The 19,770-nt window shown below is 42.3% G+C and overlaps 1 protein-coding gene across 1 annotated transcript; it reads left to right on the top strand.

Annotated features, from left to right (window-relative positions):
• The first annotated feature begins 4,647 nt into the window (after window positions 1–4,647).
• MRPS33 (mitochondrial ribosomal protein S33) lies at window positions 4,648–16,367 on the top strand. The gene is made up of 3 exons (XM_002921679.4): window positions 4,648–4,760; window positions 9,463–9,704; window positions 13,243–16,367. Exons 2-3 carry the CDS (start codon window positions 9,490–9,492, stop codon window positions 13,346–13,348), a joined length of 321 nt encoding a protein of 106 aa, XP_002921725.1. The 5' UTR covers window positions 4,648–4,760; window positions 9,463–9,489; the 3' UTR covers window positions 13,349–16,367.
• Window positions 16,368–19,770: the final 3,403 nt, after the last annotated feature.

Here is a 19,770-nt window from a genome sequence, read left to right as displayed (position 1 = left end):
TATTTCTAACAGTCATTCTTCACCCTTACCTGCAAAATACATCAGACAGGAAAAGACAGGAAGCCTAAGAATGGTTTATGGTGCCCTGACTGGTCATTACAGGAAGCTTCCCCAAAAAAACATATTAAATTGTCCCTTTGTCATCCTGGAGGATTTTATACACCTTTTTTTTTTTTTTTTTTTAAAGTGAGAAAAGAACTATTGTAAATGCAGAAGTAGGAGACAGGAGATTATGCTAGGAATGAGTACTTATAGAAACGGAAATTAATCTGTACATTACTTTACCAAAAGGAATAAGTATCCACCTGCCCCTCAGACTATACCACACAGTAAGAACCTGAAGATGATGTTCTAATTCTTGCTGAGTCTAATTGCAAGGAATATTTGCCATAGAGTATGATGAGTAATGAAACTGTGTACAACAGAGGCTTTCCATTTTGCCACAACCTAGAGTAAGAAGTATATTTTACATTACGATCCAATACATACATTTTGTTTCATGAAACAATGATTACCCTCATTACATGTGATGCACTCTGATATTCCCTATTCTAATGTCTTTTAAGACTGCTCACAATCTACTAAATTTATTTCATAACCAACTAATGATTATGGCCCACAATTTTACTTTTTTATTTTTTAAGGATTTTATTTATTTATTTGACAGAGAGAGAAAGAGAACATGAGCAGGGGGGAGGAGCAGAAGGAGGGAGAGGCAGGCTCCCCACTGAGCAGGGAGCCTGACATGGGCCCCTTGCAGCCCACAATTTTAAAACACTGAGCAATAGAAATAGAAATTTATAATGCAATCTCTGATTATAAGACAATCTCTGATTGTAAGAAGTATCCCTAAAGAAGCTTTAATCTGGGGGGTGCCTGGGTGGCTCAGTTGGTTCAGCATCTGCCTTTGGCTCAGGTCATGATCGCAGGGTCCTGGGATTGAGCCCTGCATTGGGCTCCCCACTCAGTGGGGAGTCTGCTTGTCTCCCTCTCCCTCTCCCCCTAACGCTGTTTGTTCTCTCTCTTTCTCTCTCTCTCTCAAATAAATCTTAAAAGAAGAAGAAGCAGCAGCCTTAACTTGGAAGTACTAGTGGGTAAACCAAAGCCTGGAAGTCAATGTCTGTAAGATGTTAAATTTTGAACTTGAGATGGGGAGATTATTCTGAATTATCCAAGTGCACCCTAAATGCAATTACATGTATCCCTCTGAGAGGGAGGCATTAGGAGTTCTGACACAAATAGAGGAGAAGGTGATGTGCAGAGGAGGCAGAGAGATATTTAAAGATGCTGGCCTTGAAGACTGGAGTGATGTGGCCAAAAGTCAATGAATGCCAGTAACCACCAGAAGTTGTAGCGTCAAAGAACTGATTCTACCCTAGAGCATCTGGAGGGAGTGTGGCCCTGTCAACACTTTGATTTTGGTCCAGTAACACTGCCTTTGGACTTCTGGCCTCCAGAAACATGAGAGAATTAAGTTCTGATGTCGTAAGCCACCAAGTTTGCGGTATGTTGTTACAGCAGGCTCAGGAAATTAATGGGAACTCCAAAAGTTTGACTTAATGAGAGTCATATTGCGAAGTGCCCAGAGTGTTACCAAAAGCCAATACTCAAGAGATGAGTTTTTATTGGAAAGGACTATGAGCTTTATTCAGGAGGCCAGCAACCTAGGGGAAGGCAGACTCTTGCCCAAAGGCCAACTCTGAGGCTTTTGCTGGCCCAAGGATTTTTAAAGTAGTTTAGGGCAATTAATCAGTAAAGGGAGTGTAGTGGTCTGTAACATTTCGTGATTAGTGTGCAGACTTAATGGTGCAAGCTACAGACATTTTCACAGTGCTCAAAGATTGTGCAAGGGAGTCTGGTTCCTTAGGCCAGGGCATTGGGGGGGATGTGCAAGAGGGTCTGGTTTCTGTTTCAAGACATGCAGAAGGGCTCTATTCTTTTCTATGAAAGAATGCATGATCTTAGATATACAAAAAAAAGGTTTAGTTAATCAATCACACGGGCTATGGGTGGTTGCTAACGCTTCAAGACTATTAGTTTGGCCAGAAGGACAGAGGCAGCTTCAAGAGCAGCCACTTACAACTCTTTATACCTTTGTATGTTTCAAGAATTATGGTAGTTTATAGAGAAATTCACAAACATACTGGTAACACAAATAATAGATGAAAAGGGAAAAACTAGAAATAGATATATAAATGGAGCTAACGACAAGGTTTATGCAAATATACATATAATACTTGTTCCCATGGGTCCACTGCAAATTTGGCTTTAAACTTTCTAACAGCCCAACACCTAAAGGGAGCCTCCTTGCTTACATGATTTAGTGGCTATTAGATAAACACAGCCAACTATACAAAAACACAAAAGACAAGCTAGAATTTCTACCCAGAATGTTCTTTTTGGACTGAGCTATGCAAAGAAGGATGAGGTATACTCATTACAGTGTGTGTAACTGTAACTGCAGTAAACTCACACCAGACCAAGTTCAGAAGGCTACTTACTGTATCATAGATTGATAACATGTCAAAACAACTCGATAAAAGCAAATTCTATAGCACAGATTAATATGTTACTAAAAAACAAAATTAAAACAACAACAAAATTCAACTGAATACACCTGAAGATCCAGTGGGCTTTATTAAGCAATTTATGAACGGGGCAGCATCCCATCTCCAAGTAGAAAGGAGCTCTGAGGAATTGTACCAAGTGGTAGTAGGGTGGGGTAAGAATTAGCAAAATAAAGAATTGTCTTAAGCCAGGACATTTTTTTGTGGGTGGCTAGGAAAGCAAGGTTTTTGTTTTGGGTTTTTTGGGGTTTTTTAATGCTTTACTTACTAAAAAGTTGTACTTTTATAGGACACTAGAAGAGAAAATGAAAGAGCCAAAGAAATTATATATAAAGAAATTACATATAAGGAAACTATAGGAGTAGCCTCTATACCCTACTGTTGGCCAGTTGAAAGCATCCCAAGGGTTTCAGGTTATAATGTTATCAGGTAAGACCTCCCCCTCTGACCTCTGATAGCCTCCAGCAGCGTGGAAAGATATTCATTATCACATGAAACCCCGTGTTAGCTTTCAAATCTGTGAATTCCTTTATGTTGGCTTTTACTATAAAATAACGACTTTGGGGGTGCCTGGGTGTCTCAGTCAGTTGGGCGTTTGCCTTTAGCTCAGGTCATGATCCCAGGACCGAGCCCGGCATCGAGCCTGGCGTCGGGCTCTCTGCTCCGCAGGAAGCCTGCTTCTTCCTCTCCCTCTGCCTGCTGCTCCCCCTGCTTGTGCTCTCTCTCTCAAATAAATAAATAAAATCTTTTTAAAAATAAATAAATAAAACAATGATCTTTGGCATTCTGTTTCTTCATCGATAAATCTGTCATAGAATTTTCTGGCCATGGAAGTCTTAGACTTTTTTGGTTGATGTAGGATCTCATATTTACTAACTACTGGGAAGGCAAGTTTGTTTTTTTCCTAAGATTTTATTTATTTATTTATTTGAGAGAGAGAGAGAGAGAGAGCACGAGCAGGGGAAGGGGCACAGGGAGAGGGAGAAGCAGACTCCCCGCTCAGGAGAGAGCCCAACATGGGCTCTATCCCAGGACCCTGGTATCATGACTTGAGCCAACTGAGCCACCCAAGCACCCCCAGAAGACAAGTTTTTTATCATGCAGTTTACCTCACTAGTGCTGATCAGGAAATTTCAGATTGACTGTTAAAAGGTCAAGCTCCTGGGAGTTTGAAACTGTGATTAAGTCTTGGTTTACTATGGGGATTGTGGATGGAGAGGAATGATTCCATTTGGGGCTTTTTTTTCTCTGATTTTCAAAAAGATCAAAAAATGACACAATTCTATAGGAGGATAGAGACTGTCAATAGACCCTCTAGGTATAGGGCTTGCTGTTAATGTGCCTTATTTCCAGGGTACCTTTTAGAGTATTTACGAAAGCCCTTGAATAATGCTCAGAAAACAGTGTTTTCAGCCGTACTATCGGTCAATAAACGCTTCATACAGTGCTTATGAGGTGTGGCGAGCTTTAGAGCCGATTTAGTATTAAGGAATATACTTACAGTGTTTCTACTGCCTGCCAAGCAGTATCTAGGTCACTACTGAGGAGTCAGATAAATATCCCATCCTCACTCTCTGAAGAAGCTTCCGGGCCACCGGAGATACACAGGCAGCTCCAAGTGGCGCCCTAATCCAGCAAGAGTAACAAGAATGGCTTCCTACAGATGATACTAATCGACCATTAGAAGAGTGTATAAGTGGAAAGAAAGGGAAATGGCATCCCAGATGGGTCAGAAGACCCTTCAGCCCCACATCAAGCAACGCCCTTGAGCACATCAAGGCCTCAGCTGGATGAAAAGAAAAAGAAAACACACAGAAGCGGAAGGAACAGAAAAAGTAAAGTGCATTTCATCCTCCACTACGCAGCACGCGCATAACCATTGTTTGGATGGCGGCTCTGAAGCCATTTTCCAACAAAATACATTTAATGCTGGCAAGACTAAAGCCAGTCTTTATCCCTAAACCCTCTCCAGTACGCACACGCGACTCACTGCCCTCACTGCGCAGGTGCCAGGTATGACCTTTAAGGCCTCCAAGAGAGAGCTAGTAGTTCCGGATTCACTAGGGCTCCCCTCTAGCCGCGAACTTCCGTTTCTCCACTGCTCTCGTTTGCAGACTCCCGCGGGAGCTTGGAGCCCGGTCGGGGGCGGGTCTTCCGGGAGAGGGGCGCGCAGGAGAGGAAAGTCGCGAGTAGGTAAGATTGTCCGAGAGCTTTGAGGGGGGGCCTCTGTAGTGAGATACAGGCGATCGTTGGAGAGTCCTGCGAGGGTCTCCAATCTTCTACAGTCGCTAAGAATAACATGAGTCGATTTCATTATTAACCAGCTTAGTTTTCACACTATCCTACAAACAAGTTGGCCTTTGCCTGCGTAAATTGAGGAATTTACCAGAACGCTGGCGTAGTTTCCTCTCCGGCGCAGCAGTTACTCTCTTCCTGATTAGGTCGCCTGCAAGCCTCAGTTTCTCAGCTCATCAGATGGCATTTCTGCACCATAAATTGGGGCGGGGGGGGATGCAGATTTTGCCATTTGAAAGAAAAATATTTGCGGGTGCCTGGCTGGCTCAGTGGGTAGAGCGTGCGACTCGATCTCGGGGTCTTGGAGCCCCACCTTAGGTGTAGAGATTATAAAAATAAAAGAAAAATTTTTCCCCTGAAATACCTACCGATGCAAGCGTGGTTGACTCGACACTTCTTCCGTCACAGGCAAGCTTGATCCGGTCAGTTGCAGGGGATTGGGGGAGTTTTTGTTGTACTGAGTAAAGCGGACGTACGTTCAGTCGGTCTCGTCTCTATGACCCAGTGAAACAATTGGTGCCAGACTTCAAAAATAATAAAGCATTGTGTTTAGTTTTTCTGTGAAATACGTGTGCAGAACGGGTTCCCTGAGGCCTGATGATTATTAGGACACCCCACTGTGCCGTGAGTGGTGCGTGTCAGCCTCTACACAGTGAGGCTGTGTAACTTCTCAGGTCCTAGATGAGAAAACCGAGGCAAAGAATGCCTGCTACTGCGAACATGACATGGCCGTCAAAGCGCAGAGGCAAGATCCCATAGCTGGTGCTCTCCACCAACCGGTGGTTTCTTGAGAAACTAGAGCAAGCTCTCCCCAGCCGAATGTGTACGCGCGCACACACACGCACATTGCAGCATACCTTTTTAAAGTTCCAGCGGGATTCGCCGCGCTAAGGGATAGCCAGGTTAAGAACTCCTGCACATCATCTTCCCTTTTCAAAGAACAGAGGCAAAACTAATCCAAAGCCAATTATTGAAAACCTGACCTTTTAAATGTATCAAACCTATCAGAAAGAGCAAAGAAACTTGTCGTTTTATGCCAAAGTAAAAATATGGGAATTTTTTTGTGGGCTTCACATGTCTTGCTCCAGCACATTTGAAAACTGTGTTTCGTGTATTTATTTATTTATTTTTGCTTAGCATTTTCCACTCCAGTTAATTTTTTCTCATGGCACTGTTTTCTTTAGATCATATTTAAGGAAAAATGACAGTTTTTTAGGTGACTATTTTGTACAATAAAAATCTAATTGACATGTAAGTTATTTGCCTATTACTTTAATGTCTTTAGCATAATCTTTTTTATTTTTTAAGATAAAATTGAAAGAATCTGTAAGGAGGCATACTAGGGTCCTGAAAAATCCTAAGTAAGGCTTTCCAGTTAAAAAACTCCTATGCCATTCTCACCCAAGACATTGTCTGGTCTGTGGAAGGAAACTACAAAGCAGTAATTGATCATTGTTATAATCATTTTCAGTTTTCTTCTGCCTCGCAAATGGATTTTGTTTCTACTAAGGGATTCAGGTTTGAAGAGACTTACTCCCTTTCTTCATCATAGAAGTTTTAGGATTTTGTGATATAACCATGTCCCAATGGATTCTGAGACTTCATTACTTACCATTTATGTGTCCCAGTAATTTGCTACATTCCAAAGTGAGCCTGGCAATTACTCAGCATCCTGTGATGGCTTCAGTGACCACTCTCCTAAGGAGTCCCTTCCACCCTGCTGTCTGTCAAGTTACTAAGTTGCTGGTCCCCTCCCCTGTGTTTCTCTGGCTGTCAGTTTTTCTAAGCGAGGATGTCATTCCAGGGAAGTATAGGTTTAACTGCATGGAGTATGTATCTCCTTTGCATGATTAAATGAGGACAAGGAATAGAGGCACCTGGCTGGCACAGTCGTGGAACGTGCAACTCTTGATCTCAGGGTTGTGAGTTTGAGCCCTGTGTCAGGTGCAGAGATTACTTAAAAATAAAATAGTAAAAAGTAGGGGCACCTGGGTGACTCAGTTGGTTAAGTGTCTGACTTTGCCTCAGGGTCATGATCTCGGTCCTAGGATGGAGCCCCATGTTGTGCTCCCACTCAGCAGTGAGTCTGCTTGTCTCTCTCCCTCTGCCCCTCCCCCTGCTCATGCTTGCTTTCTCTCTCAAATAAATAAAATCTTTAAAAAATATTTTAAAAAATAGGGGTGCCTGGGTGGCTCAGTCGTTAAGCGTCTGCCTTCAGCTCAGGTCATTAACCCAGGGTCCTGGGATCAAGCCCTGCATCAGGCTCCCTGCTCCATGGGGAGCCTGCTTCTCCCTCTCCCACTCCCCCTGCTTGTGTTCCCTCTCTCGCTGTCTCCGTCTGTCAAATAAATAAATAAAATCTTTTTAAAAAAATACTTTAAAAAATAAATAAGGACAAGAAACAAATAATTGTGTCTGGCTAGATCATATGAGCACCAAACTTAAAAACACGTTTAGGTTTTTTTCTTTTTAAGTTACCATTTACTGAGTGCCATAGCTTTAACTTACTTCTCAGAGTAGTCCTTCAAGCTTTGTTTTCTAAAAGGGAGACTTAGATTTAGAAATTAAGTAACTTTAAAATAACCCAGCTAATAAATAGCAGAGCCAGAATGCAAAAACTTAGGCCTCAGGACCTCATGCTGCCTCTTCATTTAAAAATGATGAAATTTGGAACATACTTGTCTGAGAACACTGTAACAAAACAACAATAGTTCCCTGGCCATCAAATAACTGGAAATACTGTGCACTTGCCACAGAAATCTATTCGAATGCTATTATAGCTATTAAGCAAAACAAAGCAAAGTTGATTAAGAAACTGTTTGTTCTTAGTTGTTTTTTTTTTTTTATCTGATATATGGAACAAGATAATTCAACTGAAGGAAGAGAAAAGGTAAAGCATGCAAAGAAACTGTAGTCTCTGAAGGCCACCTGTGGGCATCTGCAAGGCCTTTAGAGGTTTATAGCACTGATTTGTTACTATTTCCTATTTATACATTAAACTGTTAATGCCTTTTTTTCTCACTGATGAAAATATAACCCTACCCCTAACCCCACCCATTCCCATCCACACAATGGAGCAAGAGTTGAGAGAGAAGTGAATCTGAGAAGAGGAGTGCTGAAAGGGAAAGGAAGAAGGCTTGAAGGTGATCCCCAGGTTGGAGGGGCAGGGAAGAGACCCTGGATCCGACAGTTCTCCCATTGCTGGCCTTCAGATGGCACTCTTGGCCTGTTTGGTGGGTCTGTAGATTGGTAAATGGTTTGAGATTGGCATTCTGCAATTGGTTTGAGGTCAGCCTGTGCTCTTTCAATGGATCTAGAAATGGACATGAATATTCCTTAATTTAAATACAGGTTTTGGGTTTTTTTTCTTGCAAGAGTTATTTTGAAATTTACTTGGCCCCATTCTCGTTTAGGAGGCTTTTTTTTTTTTTTTTTTTTTTTTTTTTTTTTNAGATTTTACTGTTTAAAGTAAACTCTGTGCCCAACATGGGGCTTGAACTCATGACCCCAACTGAGATCAGGAGTCATGTGCTCTACTGACTGAGCCAGCCAGGTGCCCTAGGAGGGTTGGGTTTTTTGGGTTTGTTGTTGTTGTTGTTGTTTTCCTCCCACTGGTTTTTCAAGATAAGTTTATATCTTTTTTCTGTTTAGCTATCAACCCTTTTTCATCTCAGCTGAACTGTCTCTTAGCAAAGATTCGCATCTCACTACAAAATTTCACATAAACTAGCATATTCTGCCAGCAGTAACCTCTACATCTGGTCTGGAATGGAATGAGACTGTTATTCCACCAGCAGCGTTCTGGATTTTTATGTATTGCCGATATAATTTTTGATCTGTATTAGCTGTAATTTCTGCATATTACAGATACCATCCTTATACCTATTTCAACATTCTGTGCTTGTGCCTCTAAAGAAAAAGTTACTGTTTTTAGCTACTAAGAACTTAGTATGCATTAAAGCAGAATATGTAAGATGGAAGATAAAGACAGATAACCGTATAACCCATAAGTCCTTCTATTCAGGAATAAAATAAATCTTAAGAGCTGTTGAGTTTATTTCTATAAGACTGCTATCTCTGTTTTGTTTTTCCCAAATGGCTCTCAGTCTCTAGGCAGAATTCAATCCAGCAACCTAGAGGCTAAATGACCTCATAACTCATTAGCAGTTCTCAGAGCCATCTGGAGCCCTTGAGGAGAACAGTGTTCAAAGGGCTGATAATAAAGACAACAGGATAATTATTTCTCTGCCATGATTAAACCTTTAGATGGCAAGCAGTCAGCATTTTTATTCTACAGATTGCTGAGGTGGGTGTTTTCTGAAGGTATAATAATGCTGTGGTTGGATAACTCATTTGCCTGTCCTCATCTAGCCTACAAATAGGTAAACTGATGATCAGTAAATAACAAAATGGTTCACTGTAAAAAGGGCAGTACAGCAAGGTAGTAGTATGGGAACATCAGATGTAGAAATTAGAAATGTAAAGCATACAAAGGAAACCACCATTTGGACTGGGGCTTGCTGTTTTTATTTTCTAAAGTGTTGATTAGATAATCTTGGAATTTCATACACTAACCTGCTTATTTTTTCATTTTCTGTAGGGACTTTTGCTCCTCGCTGCTCAAGAAATGTCTTCACTTTCAGAATATGCCTTGCGCATGACTCGTCTGAGTGCCCGGCTGTTCGGTGAGGTTGCCAGGCCTACTGATTCCAAATCCATGAAGGTGGTGAAACTGTTCAGTGAGCAGCCTCTGGCCAAGAGGAAGGAGACTTACGACTGGTATCCAAATCACAACACTTATTTTGCGCTCATGGGGACGCTGCGTTTTCTTGGCCTCTATAGGTAATGGCAAAAAACGAAAAGAGTAACCTGTAAGAGATTTTTCTAGTAGATCAGAAAAGGAGAAAGTTAGCCTTTTTATCCTTACAGTTTTGTGGTTCTTATAATAGTGCCCAGATAGCTCAAAAGGCATAGTTTTGGGGGGAAAGGCTTTTAAAATACTCATAATGGGCACACTGAAAAAAAACAAAACAAAAAAGGAAACTTTTACATATTAGAAAACATATTTTAATTATGTCCTAAAACTGGACTAACATTGATGAGATACTGAGCTATAGATATGTTTAATTATTTATTAATTTAAGAGCACTCTAGGAGCGCCTGGGTGGCTCAGTCATTAAGCGTCTGCCTTCCGCTCAGGGCGTGGTCCTGGTGTTATGGGATTGAGCCCCACATCAGGCTCCTCCACTGTGAGCCTGCTTCTTCCTCTCCCACTCCCCCTGCTTGTGTTCCCTCTCTCTCCAGCTGTCTGTCAAATAAATAAATCTTTAAAAAAAAAAAAAGCACTCTAAAGGATGCCAAGGAAAACTGATCCAAATGCTGCAGAGGAAAGCCTCTCTCCCCAGCTCCTCCCCCCAACACCCCCCGCCCCAGAACAGCAGGTTCTCATTGGTCAGATGAAGAGAGTCCCTGCCCCAAAGCCAGTCTCCTCCCCAGCTGGTTTGTACAAGTCTTCTTTCTTTCCTAGTGGCAGTTTTGTTGGAGTTCTTATTTCCTTTGACTTTTTTCGGGCATTTTTAGTTTGTACCCTTTTGATATATTAATTTGGTCTAAGTAAGTTGCAGTTCACCTGTATGTATAGGAAATGGGTGCTCAGGACTATGTATTGCTCTAGAAAGAGAAAAGGTCAAATACCTAGGTGATCATTTTCTTTAAAAGAAAGTCTTAATTACCAAACTGATACATGCTCATTATAAAAGAATTCAAACAGTGCATAATTGTGTAAAGTTAAAATAAATCTACTTTTTGGGGGTGCCCAGCTGGCTTAGTCGGTAGAGCATATGACTCTTGGTCTCGGGGTGGTCAGTTTGACCCCTACGTTGGGTGTAGAGATTATTTAAAAATAAAATACTTTAAAAATAAATAAATCTACTTTTTAAGAAAATTTAACTTGTTTTAATTGGTCTTAGGACAGCAATACAAAGGTTAATTTGGGACTATTCACTCTAATATAATAAAATTAATAGTTCATTCCAGGTAGCTAAAAACTGGTACATTCATCCATCCAACAGATATATTTTTAAGTACCTTCCATGTACAGACTCTTAAGATGGGCACTAGGGGAACGGCAGTGAGCAAAATGGATTTTCTTAGAGATTATAATCCATGACATATTTTGAATTTCTTTTAGAGATTATAATCCATGACATATTTTGAATTTCTGGAATTGCTCTGGGGCTTTCTCCCTTGCTATTAGTCTGAGCTCAGAAAATAAAAATTAATTTTATTAAGACCCAAAGTAAAATATCATTGGAAGGCAGATCTCCTGAGTAGAAAACTATAACCCATAACAAAATCACATTGGGGCGCCTGGGTGGCACAGCAGTTAAGCATCTGCCTTCGGCTCAGGGCGTGATCCCGGCGTTATGGGATCGAGCCCCACGTCAGGCTCCTCTGCTATGAGCCTGCTTCTTCCTCTCCCTCTCCTCCTGCTTGTGTTCCCTCTCTCGCTGGCTGTCTCCATTTCTGTCGAATAAATAAATAAAATATTTAAAAAAAAATCACATTGAGCTATTTTAATATACCTGTTTGGGGCCACTCTCCATTTGTTTGAAAAATAAAACCTTGACTATCTTTGGGGACAGGGAAAAAATACTTAGCATTTAGTTATCCATGGAAAAGCATAATTATTTTCATGTATTTAGTCACTAGTTACGGTAAATGGTGCCTCTAATGGAAGGCCCCCTGTGGCATCAGGGAGGATGAAACTAGGCAATCTTCAGTAAAGGAAATATTACTCAAAGACCTGCAAACGAGGGAGGGAGGCACAGGTTCTCACAAACACTGACTCAGTCAGTCACTCAGGCACACAGGTGCTTGGGCTCTACCATCACAGACAAAGACCCCTGGCTCTGGAGCTTTCATTCAGGCTGAGGGTTGATGGGAATGGAAGAGAGAGGGAAGAAGAGGAGAACAAACATACTGGATGAGTAAATGATGTGGTATGCTATAAAGTTGAATGTGCTGTGGGAAAAAAATAGTAAAGCCGCCTGAGGGGAATGAAGAATACTCAGAGGGCATGTGGTAGGCTGGGAGAGGGAGAGTCTAGGTCAGCCTCTTTGAGAAGATGAGCTCTTACAGAGACTTGAAGGTGGTGAGTGAGACTGTGGGATCTGGGGAAGAACTGTTCAGGCAGAGGCAAGAGCAGAGCAAAGGCCCTGAGGTAGTTCTCCTGGCGTGTTCCAGGAGTAGCACAGGCAATGGAGAGAGTGGTAGGGCCACAGGCAGATCATAAAGGGCTCTGAGGGCCATGACAAGGTCTTGGCTTTTGCTCTGGGTGAAATGGGAAACCATCTGTAGGCCTGTGAACAGAGGAGTGACACGATCTCACTTATAATTGAGAAGACTTAACTCTGGCTGCTCTGTTGAGAACAGATGATTTGGAGGCAATCACAGCTAATTCCGAAGAGGTCAGCTGTATCCATTGTGTTCGTGGAATAGAACAGTATACCCTACAAAACAAGTCTATTTTAAAACTACCTAAGGAGTTAACACTTGGGCCCAACACAACCCCTTCTTATATTTAATTTGTATGCCATTATTATCCACACTTGACAAGTGAGGAAACTAAGGTACAGAGAGGGAAAATCACTTATCCAGGGTCACACAGCTACTAAATGGTTGATGGAGCTATGATTTGAACCCAGATTGAAATGGGTTCCAAACCTTACATATTTAAATGCTGCTATACAGTTTTAGGTATTTAATCTTAGAATGCAATCATTTTTCTAGAGTCTAGGCAGTCTTCAGCTTACACCCCATCCATAGGTACAAACAGCCCTGGCTGCCTTGATCTCTAGAGTACCTGTCTGTTGATTTGGCTTCCTTCTACCTGAGCCCTTCCTCAGCAGCCTTTTTGTGTGGATTATCCACGGCCATTAAGGTGGCATCCTCTTCAGACCTCTTCTCCTCGTACGTAGTAGGTGCTATTTCCTGGGGCTCTCGGTCTCTGTGTAGCTCTTCCACCTTAGACCTACTTTCTGTTTCCCTATGTTCAGTGTTAGCGTATTTATAGGGAAATTTGGGGTCATTATTAGCTTTGTATCATTGTTGCGTAGGTTTATATGGGCTGGCCTGGGAATTTTAGTCACTCGTGGCATTGTTTCTGTGAGGGGACACTGTGACTTAGAAATGAACTTTTGGAACACAACCCATGTGTTATGTTGGGGACTACCTGTCCTTTCTGTTCACCAGGCTGAGCATGTGCCCTATAGAAGTCAGGGACTGATAATCAGAACAGCCTGAAGGAACAGTGCTAGATTGGTGTGCTTTTCCCATCAGGTAAAAATACTGGCTAATTGTTTTTTCTTTCTCCACCCAGAGACGAGCATCAGGACTTCAGGGATGAGCAGTTGCGTCTAAAGAAGCTTCGTGGCAAGGGGAAACCAAAGAAAGGAGAAGGGAAAAGAGCAGCAAAAAAGAAATAGTGTTCGTCCAACAGGAGAACAGAGTTCTTTCTCAGCAACTGACAGCAGAAGAAGGTGTATTTCTCTTTCCATGTATTAGAGGAATGGAAGCTTCTGAGATTGAAGATTATTTGGAGGAACATGGTCATTTCTGTGTTGAAGTCCAATCCAGTTGAATTGTGATTGGTTTCCTGGACACATTCTAATTCTGCAAAGTTATTTTGGCCTTGGTTTTATACTCTGAGGTTTATCTCTTTCCCTAAAGAAATGGATGCACAGGTGATTGAAGAATGAATCATTTGGGATAGGAATGCGATTTTGGGGACCTGGGGGGAAACTCATTAAATGAGCATCATTTAGTCTCCCCAGGATCCCTTCTTGCTTCCCCGCTACACCAGCCCTGAACTCTGCCATCGCTCTGGCCATTCAACCACTGTCTCCATCACAAAGCTCACAAACTTTGTGTACCTCTCCACCTACTCCTTAGAGAGTATCTGCTAAGACAGATTTGTGGGAAAAGGCTGTACCTGCTAAGAGAATACTGAGTGACTACCTGCTGGGGCCCTACTAATACCATGGTTAGCAAGAGAAAACAGTCCCTACCTCATTCAGGCTTGTGGGAAAGACTAATATCATTACATAAATAAAATTGTATTAAATGCTACAAAGGAAAAGTCCAGATTTCTTGCAGGAGTGTGTGGATCAATCAATGGCTCAATCCAGAGCAAGAGACCCCACCTCAAGAGTTTAAAGAAGGCCTCCCTAAAGAGATGGTGTTGAAGCTGAGCTCTGCAGGATGAAAGAGAAGAGGAGGTACCTGGCTGGCTCAGTCAGTAAAGCATGCAACTCTTGATCTCAGGGTCATGAGTTCGAGCCCCACATGTGGTATAGAGTTTGCTTAAAATTAAGGTGCTCCTGGTTGGCTCAGTCGGTAGGGCATGCGACTCTTGATCTTGGGGTTGTGAGTTCAAGCCCCACGTTGGGTGTAGAAATTACTTAAGAAAAATCTTAATAATTAAGAATTTTTTTTAAAAGATTAAAAAAATGATGGGAAAAGTGTGTGAAGCACAAGAAAGCTCCCTGTTCGAGTAATTGAAAAAACAGCACTGACTGTCTGGGTTTCACCTGGAAACAGAAGCCAGACCATGAAGGGCTTTGCAGGTTCATTTTGTTTTTGTTTTTGTTTTTTAAGATTTTATTTATTTGAGAGCAATAGCACGTGCACACACACGCACACAAGTGGGGAGAGGAAAAGCAGACTCCATGCTGAGCATAGAGCCTGATGCAGGGCTCGAGTTGGGGCTCGATCCCACAACACTGAGATCATGACCTGAGCTGATATCAAGAGTCAGACACTTAATTGACTGTGCCACAGGGCTTTGCAATTTCTGTGAAAAAGCTTGGACGTAACCAACTTAGCCAGCGTGTGAAGTGTTACTTCTTTGAGAGAGGACTCTTGTATACACACGAATAGCCAGCTGCTCACTTCCATGTATTGTAACAGTGAATTTCCAGTAAGGGGTAAGGGCTTCTCTGATTTTTTTTTTCTTTCAAGTTCCAAAAATCTGGACTGTCCTAGTAAATTCTTTAAAGCCCTTTTTCTTTTCTGTTGTAAAATTTACCACCTTAACCACCTTTAAGCATATAGTACGGTAGTGTTAACTATAAGCACGTTGTCCTGCTAAAGTGCTTTTTAACCCTGTTTCTCTCAGGAAAAAAGCAAAGTGCACAGGCAAGAGGACATATACCAGCTCCTGAAGCTATGTTTTCTTTCCCTGCATCATTAGAAGTATTGGCAGTAATTGCCCTGCAAATAATGCCGAATTAGTAAGAATCCCATTACCTGTGTTTTGATAAATTGTATTTTTAAAGATAAATGATCCAGATGGTAGGGCTCGGGCCCATATTATGGTCTTAAAAACTAGCTGAAATTGGGTAATTCGTGTCTGACAGATGTAACTTCAGCGGGGCCCCGAGGATCCATTCATTTAGAACTTTTTCCCAAGCACTTACCATGTGCCTGCCACGTGCTAGTTGTAGAGGACACAGTCAAATAGGCTTAGTCCCTAAGACTGTGTAAAGGACGGCTGTGTGTTGTAAGGCGTTGGCAAAATCCCAGGGACTTGGGATTCGTGGCCAAAGCAGCCGAGCCAGGTGGGTGGAAGATGAACCCAGGACGTCGGGCTAAGAAACAGGCTCTCAGCCTCAGCATAGTGTAGAACAGCCCAGTGGCTGCTTCTTCAAGTTACGCCATCTCCAACTTGGGGGGAAGGCTTGAATGTGAGAGGAGCTTCAAAGAAGTAGCATGATATTCTAAAGAGAAACTGCATCAGATAACCCCTAGCTGACCTGAGTCAGAAAACAAGCAAAGAATCCGGGTGTTGGTTTGCTGACGGCCCCTGAACCTGCAAGGAGCCTTAGCACTGGTTGATAGAGAAGTTCGTAGACAACTCAGCAGTAGATTAGTACGCCACTGCTAAAAATGAGAGACTCCAACTAAAATTTATTTGTATATAAGCTGTACCCCGAAGCCCATCTGACACAGCAAATGCTACCTAACTTAAAATAGCCTGTACTGAACATGGTGGACCAGATGGAACATGGAGGATAAGAGGGAGGGGGTAATTCTTGATGCCATACAATCAATGCGTTTCAGGACACCGGTAACTGACGTTTAAGACAAGGACTCGGTGCAATCAGGAAAAAAAAAAAAATCTTCAACTGCAGGTATAGGCTAGCCAGATGTTTGACTGGATTTTTTTCTGGTCAAGACCAAAACTATTTGTGTTTTCCCTCAAATGTTTGGTGTGCATGGAGGATTTTGCCCTTGATTTTGATGCGGCATGGTAAAACACCGGGTTTGGGATTTCAAAGTCATGGATTGGGATGCAGTGCTCCTTACTGGCTTTGTGACCTTCAGTCACTTATCTTCACTGAACCTCCTTCTGTCTCTGTAAAATCATAGTAATGCTCCACTAGATTCATGAAATACTAAGATTTGTGAAAAGTACCACGTGAATCGTAAAAGATGAATCAAATATTTTCACATACAGTTATTTGTGTGACAAGAATTACTATGTCTTACCAATAGATTCTTCTGAGGTACTGTTAACAAATAAATGCTAAAAATAGATAATTCTCTACTTTTACATGAAATACGACAGGTTCAGGAAGCAGTAGGTGGGAGGTGCGTTTTATTATTTATGTAATCATGAGTTCCAGAAACTCACTTTTTAAAAAGCATCATATCTATGTGTGTACGTATATCTAAATATGTATGAGCATATAAACATAATGCTTTTACTTGTAAAGCACCTTCTGGAAGAGAATAAGTCAAAATTAAAAATTCCACCCTCTTCACCCTTTCCTTTTTTCGTCACACATTTCCCCCAAAGCTTCTAAGTGCCTAATTTTAGAGATTTAGAGGCAGGAACAAACTTCAAAGGAAATAGATAGGGGGAAATGTCTTTTACACTGCCAACTCTGTCTTCACAGTCCTTTCTCTTAAGTGCTCATTTATAAGTTCAAAAGAAAGCAGTTCTTTAAAAAAAAAAAAATAGAATCAATCAAACAAACAGTAAAACATTCAAGAAGACTTAGTAAAACAGGGAAACAAATAGTAAAGCCCGGGGTATTAAGAACTAGAAAACCAGTAAAACATTTATGCTGAACTTAAAACTGAAATGGTTTTTAAATGACAGCAAGGCAGCAAAAGAGGAGGACCATGAAACTAGGGGGAGGACTGGCCACAGAAACTACCCAGATGCAGTTTTCTAACTTAATTGGAGGTCTGGCAATATTATAAGTTCATGTGAAAGTAGAAACCAGAACCAAACCAATGTAGATCCTAAGACCTTTTCATTCTACTTAAACATGTTTTCTGAGACAGCATAGATTCATTGATGGAGAGCTTTCTGTGTCTATTACAGAAAACAGGAGCTCCTTATTGACCATCTAAATTGGTGCTTAGTCCAAAATACCTTCCCAAAAGAGCCACAACACTAACTGACCTATTGAAAAGTCTGAGTGTATCTAGTATGAGAACGGACCAGTGCATTAAGCCCCAAACAAATATAAATTCTTCTCAAAGAGATCAATGCAGTGGAATCATCAGGAATGATTTCACAAGCAGTGAAAGCAATGAATGCAAGTAATGCTAGCATTTTTGGAGCACTTACCACACATGCCAGGCATTGAACTGTGTAGGCCTTAAGTTACTTCTATATGGTAAGTATCCCCATTTTACAGGTGAGGAAACTGAGGCTTAGGTCTTGTGCCCAGGATCACACAGGTCTTAAGTGTCTAGACAGGTTTAAATCCAAGCCACCTGACTTCAAAGCCTGTACCACCGGTCACCACACTGTTAGAGGTGGGATCCCCAAGCAGAGAGAGGGTTACAGCAGATAGCATATGCAAAGACCCACAAACAATAACTCTGGCTGACAAGAGCTATCATGAGCATGGCCTTGCCACTTCAGAGACATAACATTATGAGCCCTAAAGTTCCCAGTGCCCCTTTATGACCTGACAGCATAGCACTGAAGTCTCTGAGTCTGAAGATGATTATAACAGTAACTACCATTTGTCCAGTGCTTTCCCATTTGCTGGGAACTATGTGTAACTCTAAGTTATACCACCTCATTCTTACAACAGCTGTGAGGTGAGTATTATCTTCCCGGTTCTGTAGGTGAACTTAAGTTTAGAGCTGTGGTTCTCAACCGTGGCTATGCATTAGAATCACCTGGGGGACGTTAGAACCTTGTGCCTGGTTCCATTCCAGACCAACCCAAGTTGGAGTAGGGAGAAAAATAACTTAAGCATTGGGTTTTGTTGTTGTTTAAGTAGGCTCCACGCCCAATGTGGAGCCCAACACGGGGCCCAAATCCAGGACCCTGAGATCAAGAGTCAGATGTTCAACAGCCCCAAGCATTGGTATTTTTGAAAAGCTCCTCAGGTGGCTCTAGTGTAAGAATCACTGGTTTAGGGGCACCTGAGGCTCAGTCAGTTAAGCATCTGCCTTAGCTCAGGTCACAATCCCGGGGTCCTGGGATCGAGCCCCACCTCCGGCTCCCTGCTCAGCGCTAAGTCTGCTTCTCCCTCTCCCTCTGCCCCTTCCGTCCTCTTGTGTGCCTGCTCTCTCTCGTGCGCTCTCTCTCTCTCTCTCAAATAAATAAAATCTTAAAAAAGAATCTCTGGCTTAAAGCAGAATGGAACCAGGCTGGTGACCAGCTGACTGGGGCAACTGGTCTGACAGGTGGTGAATCCTGAAGGAGTAGGAAGGGCCAGGTCCCTCTGGGACTCCAGCCCTGTAATAGGTCAGCCAGGGACCACTGAGGGGGCTGGTGGGCAGAGTGCAGGGAGAGCCAAGGCCTCAGGCAGAGTGCAAATCCCAGCCAGGATGCAGGAAAGCAGCAGCAGTGTGACCCCCTGACAGAGAAGGGCTGGCAGCAGCCATCAGTGTGGTGAGGGGAGCTCCAGGGAAACGAGGGGTTGGGTCCTTACAAGAGCGGTAACCACCAGTGCTTAGTGCGCTCACTCCATTCACAGGTGGGTAACTTTTTGGTGGAAGGGCGCCCGGGTGGCTCAGCTGGCGAAGCGGTTAAGCTTCTGCCTTCGGCTCAGGTTGTGATCCCGGAGTCCCAGCTCAGCAGAGAGTCCACTTCTCCCCCTGACCCTGCCCCCTCTCGTGCTCGCTCTTTTTTTCTCTTTCTCTCTCAAATAAATAAAATCTTAAAAAAAAAAATCTTGGTGGAAAGGTTATTTGGAGCTGGAAAATAAAATTAGGGTGGCAAAGCCACTGCCACGGGAATATCAAAAGTAGATATGCTAGGATTCAGTAAAGGGAAAGTAAAAATTAACTCACGTAAATCTGATTTGTATATGACCTTTTAGAAATACACATAGAATATAAAAATTGGGATTTGTCTATTCGATGTTTCTCTCTTTGGACATTTCCCCTTTCTTTAGCCTTCACTCTTAGCTTTTGGTGGGAGACTAGTCTGAGTAAAAACATGACAGTCTTTCCCAGTGGCACAAGACCTACCCTTGTCAGTCAGCGTGATTCCGTGAAGGCTGAAGGCTCAGAGGGTGGGCTCAGCCGGCCTGCAGCAGATCACCACCACAGACTCCTGAGTCGGCAGTCTAGGATACAGCCCAGGCATCTGCATTCCCAACAAGCCCTTCCAAGTGATTCATATGCAGTCTAAAGCATGAGAATCCCTGCTTTTGGCATTCTGATGAAACCCTTAAAAACAAAAAGATAAACCCTGGTTCCAAGATACCTAGTGAACCACAAGGTGGAAGCATCCAGATGACCTTGTGCTTGTAAATGTATCAACAATGTCTTGAATCAACCTTGAATTGTAATGTCATCATCAGCCTCCTTCAGCTTCTGATTTTATAATTCGCCAACGAGCGCACGTCTGTCTGATTTCATTCTTAGC

The sequence above is a fragment of the Ailuropoda melanoleuca genome, chromosome 1, assembly GCF_002007445.2.
Source record: "Ailuropoda melanoleuca isolate Jingjing chromosome 1, ASM200744v2, whole genome shotgun sequence".
Taxonomy (NCBI): Eukaryota; Metazoa; Chordata; class Mammalia; order Carnivora; family Ursidae; genus Ailuropoda; species Ailuropoda melanoleuca.
This window is presented reverse-complemented; position numbering and strand designations above follow the sequence as displayed.